The following is a 12890-nucleotide window of genomic DNA, read 5'->3' on the forward strand; positions in this document are numbered from 1 at the left end:
GCACCTCAGTTGGCAGCATGCCAGGACACGCCCCTGCTCATGCTGGGTGCTTCACGCCCACACAATGGCGAAGCTGCAGGCAATTGTCAATCCACGCACCTGGGACTAATCAAGACAAGCAGCATAAAGACCAGCGGACCCATGGAGCCTACGCCGGAACGTAGTTCACTCTCCGCAGTAAGCATCTGGCTTCCCTCCGGCGTACTTGCTCTCTCTCCTTGTCTTCCTTGTTTCCCGCGTCTCATGCCCTTTGTGCTTCCCGCAGTGTCCTTCCTGTTCCCTGTGATCGAGTTGTGTATCTCAACTCCCCTCTGGATTTTGGACTGCCTCCCTCGGTCCTCGACCCCTACTTGGACACGGACCTCATCGCTTCTCTCCAGCTCCTGACCGCTTGCCTGCCACGGACTACCTTTTGGACTGACGAATGATTCATCCAACACGCACTTACAACAAACCCTGGTAACATTTACATTATTAATTCTACACACCGTCTTGCACCAAACACTTAGAGTAGCATACCCCTCCCACACACTCATCAAAGGTTGCAATAAACCTGTTAACCTGATCCTCCTCGTAGTGTCGTCTTCTTCCCCCTGCTATACGTAACAGTTTTTTTGGAGGGCTTTATGGGCACAATAGTGTGCTTAACTGCATTGTTAGCCACCTCGTACTCGCCATATTTTACGACTTAGAATGCATAAAAAAGAAAAACATATGTGTTGCAAAGGAATTGTGAATGATAGGCGAAATTCCAAAAAAGTGCAGTTCCTTTAACATTTGGGTTACAAGTCCAGATACATGTAAGGTCTTTGAGCTGTGCTATTTGCTAAAATCACTAAAACGACAACAGCAGCATGAAGGATGTTTGACGTGAACGAAAGACGGCTAGAAGCGGACCAAATCAATAACAGCCTTTGACGTGGACGCTCGCCGTCTTGAATGGCGTTTCTTCAGGTGTGTGTCTTTAATAAGGGGCCACTTGAGAGCATTTCTGTGGCCTAAAAGGCTGCATAGATTGTACTGTAGGAAAAAAAACTGGGAAAAAAACAAACCTGGAACATTCCATGCTGAGTGGAGCACTTAGTACACAAAGATCTTTGTCGGTGCTTCACCTGCAGCCTTTCACTCCACCTCTGCACTTGTTTCTCCACCGAGTACCAGATCGCTTTTGACTTTCGGCCAATTAGTGCGGGAGAAGGGGGCGGGGCGCCATCGCCGCCCAATTACCCCCGCCAGCTGACACCCACGCTTGCTCGCATTATGCATTTTAAATGAGGAACTTTTGCCCCGGCAAAATGTGCTGCTGATTAGATGTCACCGCCCAGCGCCGTGTAATATAATCGCCTTCTCTCCGTGTAGACATGCGGAAAATAATATTTTTATTGTAGAAAAATACACGAGTAATACCATCTTTCGGAGTAAATTGCATTAAATAATGACTTACAGGTCAGTAATACTGTGTGGAGAGTCTTATAAGAATTATAATATTCAACATATTAAAGCATATAGATAAAAAACCACAGCAGTGAAGCAATACATGACTGTTCATTTTAAAAAAAATACTGTATCTTCAGTGCAATATTATTTGTCTTGCCTTTTATGCTAGGATGCAAGAATCCTACTGGTTTTGAATGCACGAGGGAGCCGGAGTCATAGGCTGTCTGCAAAGTACATTTGGTTTTCCTATACCTTGAGCTGCAGTTTCCATGGTAACAAGGTGTATTGATTTTAAAAAAAGGTGTCCTCCTCCCCCCCGCCATACCAGGGGGACAGTCTGGCCCGGTAAGGTCTCGGACTGGAGGCAGGCTCATCCTGGGTCCAAGACTCCAGTGAGCTGAGGGAGCCAGCAGAAGACCCTGAGCCCCTCGTACATGTAAGTCCTCAGGCAGTCAAAGGGGGGCGCGTAAGGGTCCTCGTCGGCCTCTTCCAGGCGGTCCAGGATGAACTGCCTGAAGACCTCGTCCTCGGGCCCGATGAGGTGAGACTGCCTGAGGGACATCCGGATGCTGGCCCGCATCTCCTCCATGACCAGCCTCCTGTCCCTCTTCCTGGGGTGTGGACGCAGCGGTACAGCGGGGCGCTGCTGGCACGGGGGCACGGGCACGCGTCCCCTGGCCTCCCGTAGTAGAGCACCTTCTGGGACACGGTGTCGGGCAGCTCCAGCTCGCTCGCGTCCTTGTGGCCGGCCTTGTGTTTGCGCCTGTGCCGTCTCAGCAGCAGCATCAGGAGCGACAGGGCTGCAGACGGGTGGGACAGCAGGACAGTGAGACAACGACTGCAGACTGGAGGAACATGCCGGAAAAATAGAAGTACCGCCAGCAGGAGTTTGTCTTTTAGCTAAATAATGTTGGCTGTTGAACACACTCAAGTAAAAGTATAGTAAGCCGCTGTATTATACTAACTTCATATTTTGTATGATACAGCCATCATGGGATATTTATTTGGATGAAGAAAATGATGAAACATGATGATATCAATGCAAGTAGTTAAAGTTGTCGCTATAAAAGTTATTTCAAAAGAATCCTGCCCAATTAAAACCTGCCCATTAAATTTAAAATAAATAAATACAGTACACATGTGTATTTCAATGAGAAGCCGATTTGTCCTATTAGTGTTTTTTAGGATACAAAAATACAGCATACATTTGTATTTTTGGGGGGATTTTTTCAAAATCTTTAAAATGTACCAAAATAATATTTATTAATATATATTGTTAAAAACAATAAGTTATTACATAGTAATAGTGATATAGGTATACAGTAAATATATAAATATTTGTCCTTTAGTGTTTTTATTGGACAAAAAAAAAATTGTGTATTTACATTAATTTCTTACCGATAATTATATTTATAAATGTATACAGTCGTGGTCAAAAGTTTACATACACTTGTAAAGAACATAATGTCATGGCTGTCTTGAGTTTCCAATAATTTTCACAACTCTTATTGTTTTGTGATAGAGTGATTGGAGCACATACTTGTTGGTCACAAAGAACATTCATGAAGTTTGGTTCTTTTATGAATTTATTATGGGTCTACTGAAAATGTTACCAAATCTGCTGGGTCAAAAGTATACATACAGCAAACATATTACTGGGTATTGTGGCCAAACAACTCAATTTTTGTTTCATCTGACATCAAATGGACAAAGATAAGACCTTCTGGAGGAAAGTTCTGTGGTCAGATGAAACAAAAATTTAGTTGTTTGGCCACAATACCCAGTAATATGTTTGGAGGAGAAAAGGTGAGGCCTTTAATCCCAGGAACACCAATCCTACCGTCGAGCATGGTGGTGGTAGTATTATGCTCTGGACCTGTTTTACTGCCATTGGAACTGGTGCTTTACAGAGATTAAATGGGACAATGAAAAAGGAGGATTACCTCCACATTCTTCAGGACAACCTAAAATGATCAGCTCGGAGGTTGGGTCTTGGGCGCAGTTGGGTGTTCCAACAGGACAATGATCCCAAACACACGTCAAAAGTGGTAAAGGAATGGTTAAATCAGGCTAGAATTAAAGATTTAGAATGGCCTTCCCAAAGTCCTGACTTAAACGTGTGAAAGCTGAAGAAACAAGTCCATGTCAGAAAACCAACACATTAAGCTGAACTGCACCAATTTTGTCAAAAGGAGTGGTCAAAAATTCAACCAGAAGCTTGTGGATGGGTACCAAAAGCGCCTTATTGCAGTGAAACTTGCCAAGGGACATGTAACCAAATATTAACATTGCTGTATGTATACTTTTGACCCAGCAGATTTGGTCACATTTTCAATAAATTCATAAAAGAACCAAACTTCATGAATGTTTTTTGTGACCAACATGTGCTCCAATCACTATCACAAAAAAAATAAGAGTTGTAGAAATTATTGGAAACTCAAGACAGCCATGACATTATGTTCTTTACAAGTGTATGTACACTTTTGACCACGACTGTAAATAGATATTAGTACAAAAATAAGAAGTTGATACATAGCAGTATTTATATTGATAAGTAATACGGTAAATATATCAAGATTTGTCTCATTAGTGGACGGATAAATACATAATTTGTATTTTTTGTGTAATTTTTAAGAAATACATTATTTCAAACTCTACCAATAGTTATATGTATAAATATATCGATATTGTTAAACAATTAAATTAATACATAGTTTTGTCTAATACAGTAGAATATATCAAGTTTGTTCTATTAGTGTTTTTGGACATAAAAATTAATTAATTTTTTTCGCATATATTTTAAGAAATATTTATAATGTACTAATAATTATATCTATAAATGTATAGATTGTGTTAAATAAGGAGTTATTGTAATATGTATATATTTATATACACATGCACACATATATATACGTGTATATACAGTATGTATATGTATGAATATGTATATAATATATATGTTTTATAAAATCAAAATGCATGTTTTATTTAATCTATGTCCCTCATGGAACCAATTAATGGACCCAAGGTGTTTGAACCCAAATAAAAACGTACAGATGGACAAAAGTATTGGGACACATGACAGTCGGCCTTTAGGAAGTGGAAGCAGGCCTTAATGGATTTGCTTTGTGCTTTTTCCACATACTTGAAAGAAGTACACTTGTCCAAATGTCTTGCTGAAATGAAAAATAGAGAAGAGGCCTTGGTCCTAATGCTAAACGAAGAATTGATTGATAAACAGGTGAATACTTTTGTCCATATATGGTGTGTCTTAGTGGTGTAAAAAGCAGCAGAGATCAAACTTCAAGAGCTTCAGTGTTCTACCTGTTTTTTTCCCTGGGATGTTAAAACGTGTTGCAGTTTGTGTTTGCTGCCACCTTCTCATCTGTCAGGGTGGTTAGCATAGCAGGTACGGTCATTAATCTTTCATAGCGTGAGCGAGGGGACACCACCGAGCAGCCGAGGTCATAATGAAGCTCTTCACTATGCCGCAGACGTCGGCGTCCCGGGACGGCGGCGTGACGCCCGTCACACGGCTGCCAGCTCTCAGCATTGTGCGAGAGCATGTTTAAAGTCTGTAACGGGGGGGGGGGGGCTTTCAGTAAAGGGGGTGTTTGTTAGTGAAAATCCCCGCTGTTAGCACACATGTTTGCGTACTTGCCACATCGTCGGGGAGGCGGGGCCGCTCTAGCTCAGCGGATCTGCTGGGAGAAAATACTTCCTTTACCAAACATCCTGCCAAGTTTGATCGTGGAGATTTAGCTCAGTGGGTAAAATTAGTAATCAAGACACCGTGGTCCTCTTGCCGCCGCCGCCGTTGTCGTTTCTCTGAACATTCTCACTTCTCATTAGCGGAATCCTTTTCGGCTGCAAAAACAATCAATTCCGGGTTCACCTGGCTCTGCCGGCGTAAACAAAACATCGGCGACGACATTGTTCAGAAGAGATGAGGATGCAAGTCATGAAACATCACCTGGGGATACTTTTCTATCAGCGCTTTGTCAAAGGCAGCTCACATCACAGATGGAGGGGAGTCGCACTGGTGCGCGCCGGTGATGTGGATGCAGAATCCTATTGTTTTCAGATCCATCTTTTACTTTTGTTTGCAGCCTTGAATGTTTGCATTTTCTGTGTTTGTAGCAAGACTGAAACTCATAATTGTATCCCTTCTGTAGTTTTTGTACATTTTTGTTGTGTAAACACTGGTATAATTTATCAGTAGAGCCGCTATTGGTTGTAGTTTTGACTGATGTCCTGGTTGGATTTTCGGACTATAGGGCGCACCTAAATATAAGCTGCACCCACCTTTTGTACATTTATTGGCTGCACAAGTCTATAAGCCTCAGGTGTACCCATTGAAACATGAAATATTTACATAGTCCTCATTCACAAAACTGTGTCGATCTTGTCCGGCTTTGAGGCTGCATCGTGTGCATTTTGTCGTTTCTTCTCCTCGACGAGGGTGAGTCCATAACTCGCTAAATGGCCGACCAAATGATTGTGTTAGTGCGCTTGATTTAATGTGTAAAGTTTCATTGGTCCACCGTTAACCATTCTGTAACTCCATCGGTCTGACGTGACGAAGCGGAATTTTTTGGCAGCATGTCTAATTAGCCTCAGGATTTAAAAAAGCGCAGAGTTCAAAGCATGGGGGAAAAGTCGTAGCTTGTAATCCGTTTTTTTCACGACGGTAATAAATCACGGTAATCATTTGTTTTGTTAGCAGTATCACGCGATAAAACAGCACAATCGATATTTACAAAACTTTGTGGAGAGTTAGCGTACATACCGAGATAACGCCTACTACATTTTGGTCATACTGGTGCGCGCTGGTGATGTGGATGCAGAATCCTATTGTTTTCAAACCCATCTTTTACTTTTGTTTGCAGCCTTGAATGTTTGCATTTTCTGTGTTTGTAGCAAGACTGAAACTCATAATTGTATCCCTTCTGTAGTTTTTGTACATTTTTGTTGTGTAAACACTGGTATAATTTATCAGTAGAGCCACTATTGGTTGTAGTTTTGACTGATGTCCTGGTTGGATTTTCGGACTATAGGGCGCACCTAAATATAAGCTGCACCCACCTTTTGTACATTTATTGGCTGCACAAGTATATAAGCCTCAGGTGTACCCATTGAAACATGAAATATTTACACAGTCCTCATTCACAAATTTAACGAATTCTGTCGGGCTCTTCATCCTTCTCCGCCGGTGGTTTGGCCTATCGGAGGCCCGTTAGTTGTGTTGGATTTCCGTTTGGTGTGGCGGGTGTTTTCTTTTTTGACAAACCGTGTCGATCTTGTCCGGTTTTGAGGCTGCATCGTGTGCATTTTGTCGTTTCTTCTCCTCGACGAGGGTGAGTCCATAACTCGCTAAATGGCCGACCAAATGATTGTGTTAGTGCGCTTGATTTAATGTGTAAAGTTTCATTGGTCCACCGTTAACCATTCTGTAACTCCATCGGTCTGACGTGACGAAGCGGAATTTTTTGGCAGCATGTCTAATTAGCCTCAGGATTTAAAAAAGCGCAGAGTTCAAAGCATGGGGGAAAAGTCGTAGCTTGTAATCCGTTTTTTTCACGACGGTAATAAATCACGGTAATCATTTGTTTTGTTAGCAGTATCACGCGATAAAACAGCACAATCGATATTTACAAAACTTTGTGGAGAGTTAGCGTACATACCGAGATAACGCCTACTACATTTTGGTCATACTGGTGCGCGCTGGTGATGTGGATGCAGAATCCTATTGTTTTCAAACCCATCTTTTACTTTTGTTTGCAGCCTTGAATGTTTGCATTTTCTGTGTTTGTAGCAAGACTGAAACTCATAATTGTATCCCTTCTGTAGTTTTTGTACATTTTTGTTGTGTAAACACTGGTATAATTTATCAGTAGAGCCAATATTGGTTGTAGTTTTGACTGATGTCCTGGTTGGATTTTCGGACTATAGGGCGCACCTAAATATAAGCTGCACCCACCTTTTGTACATTTATTGGCTGCACAAGTATATAAGCCTCAGGTGTACTCATTGAAACATGAAATATTTACACAGTCCTCATTCACAAATTTAACGAATTCTGTCGGGCTCTTCATCCTTCTCCGCCGGTGGTTTGGCCTTTCGGAGGCCCGTTAGTTGTGTTGGATTTCCGTTTGGTGTGGCGGGTGTTTTCTTTTTTGACAAACCGTGTCGATCTTGTCCGGTTTTGAGGCTGCATCGTGTGCATTTTGTCGTTTCTTCTCCTCGACGAGGGTGAGTCCATAACTCGCTAAATGGCCGACCAAATGATTGTGTTAGTGCGCTTGATTTAATGTGTAAAGTTTCATTGGTCCACCGTTAACCATTCTGCAACTCCATCGGTCTGACGTGACAAAGCGGAATTTTTTGGCAGCATGTCTAATTAGCCTCAGGATTTAAAAAAGCGCAGAGTTCAAAGCATGGGGAAAATGTCGTAGCCGTTTTTTTCACAAAGGTAATAAATCACTGTAATCATTTGTTTTGTTAGCAGGATCACGCGATAAAACAGCACAATCGATATTTACAAAACTTTGTGGAGAGTTAGCGTACATACCGAGATAACGCCTACTACATTTTGGTCAAAATTTTACCTTAAGTGTAAACACAGGAATTTATTTGTACTATTTTGAGTGACTATACGAGATCAAAAGCGATGACGACTTGAAGATATACATCTAAACAGTTTTTCAGAAGATACATTTTGATACTTTTGGAGAGATTGGGGCGTGATTTCATTTTGTAAAAGTGACTGTACTGCAAAATTTACACCAAAGCATATCCAATACATATTCTCTTGACCGCAGGGAAAATGACTCAATCGATATGGTAAATGGGTTATACTTGTACAGCGCTTTTCTACCTTCAAGATACTCAAAGCGCTTTGACACTATTTCCAAATTCACACACTGATGGCAGGAGCTACCATGCAAGGCCCTAACCAGCAAGGATGAAGTGTCTTGCCCAAGGACATAACGATGGATGGATGAAGCCGGGGATCGAACCAGGAACCCTCAGGTTGCTGGCACAGCCGCTCTACCAACCGAGCCAAGCCGTCCGATATTAATGAGACTCTGTGGAGAGTTAGCGTACATACTGAGACAATGCTACTACAGTTTGGACAAAATTGGTTTTAAAATGTAGATACAGGAATGTACTCTCACTTTTTTTGAGGTCTATAGGAGATCACACTGCTACTCTAAAAAATGCAAATAATCAAGAGTTGTCCTTTCAAAAAATTAATCCAAAAAGTAAAAAAAAAAAAGGTTACCATATTTTTATACAGACTCAAAAACTGGATTGTAAAAGTGACTTTGGAGCAAAATTTGCACCAAATAATAACCGATACATATAATCTAGACCAGTGGTCCCCAACCTTTTTGTAGCTGGGGACCGGTCAACACTTGAAAATTTGTCCCACGGACCGGGGGGGGAGGGGGTAATAAAGAAATACAATCATGTGTGCTTACAGACTGTATCCCTGCAGACTGTATTGATCTATATTGATATATAATGTATATATTGTGTTTTTTATGTTGATTTAATTTAAAAAAAATATATAATAATAATAATATTTTTTATTTTTTTATTTTTTATTTCTTGCGTGGCCTGGTACCAATCGGCCCGGTGGTTGGGGACCACTGATCTAGACCACAAGAAGTGTTTTAAATGTAGATGTTGACTGTTTTCAAAGTACTTTTTAACTATCATAATTTCCCAATCTTTGAACCCAGCGCTTTATGCAATGCTGCGGCTAATTTATGGATTTTTTTCTGGTTCACGAGCTTCACATGCTGCCAAGACATTTAGCTTTGTCACATCAGACCAGAGAAATTGCAGGAGGGGTCACAGTGGACCAATGAAATCTATCCATATATCCATTTCTACCGCTTGTCCCTTCGGGGTCGGGGGGTGCTGGAGCCTAGCTCAGCTGCATTCGGGCGGAAGGCGGGGTGCACCCTGGACAAGTCGCCACCTTATCGCAGGGACAACACAGATAAACAGACAACATTCACACTCACATTCACACACTGGGGCCAATTTAGTGTTGCCAATCAACCTATCCCCAGGTGCATGTCTTTGGAGGTGGGAGGAAACCGGAGTACCCGGAGGGAACCCAAGCAGTCACGGGGAGAACATGCAAACTCCACACAGAAAGAATCGTTCACATTAAATCAAACTCACTCACACAATCATTCAGTTAGCCATTTAGCGCATGAGGGACTTACACTCCTCATTGGAGAAGAAACGACAAAATGCACAAGACGCAGCCCCAAAGCCGAAGCCCAGCCATCGAAAAAAGAAAAACCTAATCAGAGGGACTAAGCCTGACGTTTGTTAACACTGTGTAAATATTTAATGTTTCTATGTGAACACCTGCAGCTTATAGGCTTGTGCGACCAATTTATGTACAAAATGAACTTTAGATGGGTGTGGCTTACGTATATATTTAAGTATATTTAGCCCACAATCTTAGGTAATCAAGGGTTGTCCTTCCATCAGAAAATTATTCAACAAATGTAGAGAAAATATAATTTTGTTTTATCTTTAGCTGTATTCAAACAACTTTTTAACAATGTTATTTCTTTTTTTTTTAAACGAATTGTCTGTGTTTGCTCCAACCTTGTCTCTCACCCTCAAACTATTTTAAAAAATTGTACGATCCAGTTGTTCTGTTGTGCTAAGATAAACAGAAATTGCACATGTTCACGCACTCACATAATTGAGAAACGTGAAAAAAAAATCCCCAGATGCCCTGTGGGCTACATAGTGGTAATTTACCAAGTTTGCCAAATCCTCAGAAACACCGCACTCGTATGGTGCACCTGTACACTATTACAGGCGCAGTAATAATGAACATACCGTATTTTTCAGACTATAAGTCGTAGTTTCTTTCATAGTTTGAGGAGCGACTTATGTGTGAAATTATTAACACATTAGCGTAAAATATCAAATAATATTATTTACTCATTCACGTAAGAGACTAGACGTATAAGATTTCATGGGATTTAGCGATTAGGAGTGACAGATTGTTTGGTAAACGTATAGCATGTTCTATATGTTATAGTTATTTGAATGACTCTTACCATAATATGTTACGTTAACATACCAGGCACGTTCTCAGTTGGTTATTTATGCGTCATATAACGTACACTTATTCAGCCTGTTGTTCACTATTCTTTATTTATTTTAAATTGCCTTTCAAATGTCTATTTTTGGTGTTGGGTTTTATCAAATAAATTTCCCCAAAAAATGTGACTTATACTCCAGTGCGACTTATATATGTTTTTTTCCTTCTTTATTATGCATTTTCGGCCGGTGCGACTTATACTCCGGTGCGACTTATACTCCGAAAAATACGGTATTGTTATTGTTACATATGGTCATCTTTCGAGAGGCAGAATTGTATTGGATCCTCATTAGCGTGTGTACCTAATGAAGTGGCCAGTAAGTGCTCACCTGTGATAAGGACCAAGCACACCAGAAGCCCCACAAAGGTCTGCAGGCTGACACCCATAGACAGGGCGAGGGCCTCCACACCCCCGGAGGGGCAGTGCCCGCCGGGCTGGCAGCTGCACACGCTGATTGTCAGCGTGGCGGTGCTGGACAGCGAAGGCGAGCCGCCGTCCGACACCACCACGGGGAGGAGGTAGCGGCTGCGGTCCTTGCGGGTGAACGTGCTCCTGCGTGCCACGATGCCGGCCGTGTTGTCTGGTGGCGAGAAGGGGGGAAGGGGTCGAGCACTTCTCAGTCAGAGTGCTTAATAAAACATGTGCATGAGTGCTGATATTTTTAGTGGGGGTAAAAAATAAGCTTGAAGAAGTGAATAAACAGAACACATTTGAAAAAGCTCGGTGAAAGAAATGAAATATTCAGTGTGTGGAATATCGGTTTCGATACTTCGAATGAAAGCACACGGATGAAAGATTTGAGCTCCATGCACAACTTTGACTTCACAGCAAAATTGACTTTTTTGTGTGTGTGCAGCGTTTGTTGCGCTCGACGTTCATCTGATGACTTCGAGTGAAGCTTTCACACTCATTAGCACCAGTAAAGATGTGCACCAGTACTTGCAGCCCAGTTAAATTAATGGTTGTTTCATGCGTATGTGCAACAAAATGCTTCTATAACTCCAAAACCAAGAAAACTTTATACTGTAAATTATTTTAAATGTCTCTATTAAATTAACCGCAGATTCGTCAACAACAAAATGATCTCCACAAGATGGCAGATGGACCCAATTTCTTTTTGAATGCATTATATCCCGCCTTCTTACGGCTATTAATACGTAATGATGTAAACTCTGCCCATACTGTACGCGCATCAGAGTGGGTGTCAGGTCTGAACGGCAGACACATTTTATTTTGGCCAAAGAGCAATTTTTATTGATTTTTATTTAATATAATTAGAGGTTGTGGAAACATTTTAAACAGCTAATCGTAACATAAGCTACCCGTTGTCAAACAGCCCTTTTAAAGGGGAGCAATACGTTTTTTTTTAAATTTTGCCTATCAAACACAATCCCTATGTAAGCAACAAAGCATATGTTTTTCTTATTTTTATGCATCATCATTTGTAAAAACAGCAAGTACAAGGTGGCTAACAATGCAGCTTAAAATGAGAAAAATAGGTTAATATCACATGTTATTATTATAGTGCCTGTTACTACATTACATATTGTCCCGATACCAATATTTTGGTACCGGTACCAAAAAGTATTTTGATACTTTTCGGCACTTTTCGATACTTTTCTAAATAAAGGGGACCACAAAAAAATTGCATTACTGGCTTTATTTTTTTTTTTTAATCTTACGGTACATTAAATATATGTTTCTTATTACAAGTTTGTCCTTAAATAAAATAGTGAACATACTAGACAACTTGTCTTTTATTAGTAATGTAAACAAATTTAGCTGCTGACATATGCAGTAACATATTGTGTAATTTATCAATCTATTATTTTGTCAAAATGATTAAGGACAAGTGGTAGAAAATTAATTATTAATCTACTTGTTCATTTACTGTTAATATCTGCTTACTTTACCTTTTAACATGTTCTATCTACACTTATGTTAAAATGTGATAATCATGTATTCTTCTGTTGTTTGATACTTTACATTAGTTTTGGATGATACTACAAATGTGGGTATCAATCTGATACCAAGTCGTTACAGGATCATACATTGGTCATATTCAAAGTCCTCATGTGTCCAGGGACGTATTTCCTTAGTTTATAAACATAATATAAATTTAAAAAATGGAAAAAAGATTTTGTGACGATAAAAAATTTAGATGTAATCATAGTAGTATCAACTAGATACGCTCCTGTATTTGGTATGATTGCAGTGGATGTCAGGTGTAGATCCACCAATGACGTTTGTTTACATTTTGACGCTGGTGAGCTACGGTGTGTAGTGAAGCATGTTTAGCTATTCCTC

The 12890-nt window shown here is 40.6% G+C and overlaps 1 protein-coding gene across 1 annotated transcript in view; it reads right to left on the reverse strand.

The window, feature by feature from the left end:
- Nucleotides 1-1406: 1406 nt before the first annotated feature.
- Nucleotides 1407-12890, reverse strand: part of cdh19 (cadherin 19, type 2) — a 69475-nt gene continuing 57991 nt past the window's right edge. Inside the window, 4 exon segments of the mRNA XM_062021052.1 lie at nucleotides 1407-1863; nucleotides 1865-2098; nucleotides 2101-2237; nucleotides 10912-11163. Coding sequence (XP_061877036.1) covers nucleotides 1729-1863; nucleotides 1865-2098; nucleotides 2101-2237; nucleotides 10912-11163 — 758 coding nt within the window. The 3' untranslated portion in view covers nucleotides 1407-1728.

This window comes from Entelurus aequoreus, linkage group LG15 (assembly GCF_033978785.1).
Source record: "Entelurus aequoreus isolate RoL-2023_Sb linkage group LG15, RoL_Eaeq_v1.1, whole genome shotgun sequence".
Classification (NCBI taxonomy): Eukaryota; Metazoa; Chordata; class Actinopteri; order Syngnathiformes; family Syngnathidae; genus Entelurus; species Entelurus aequoreus.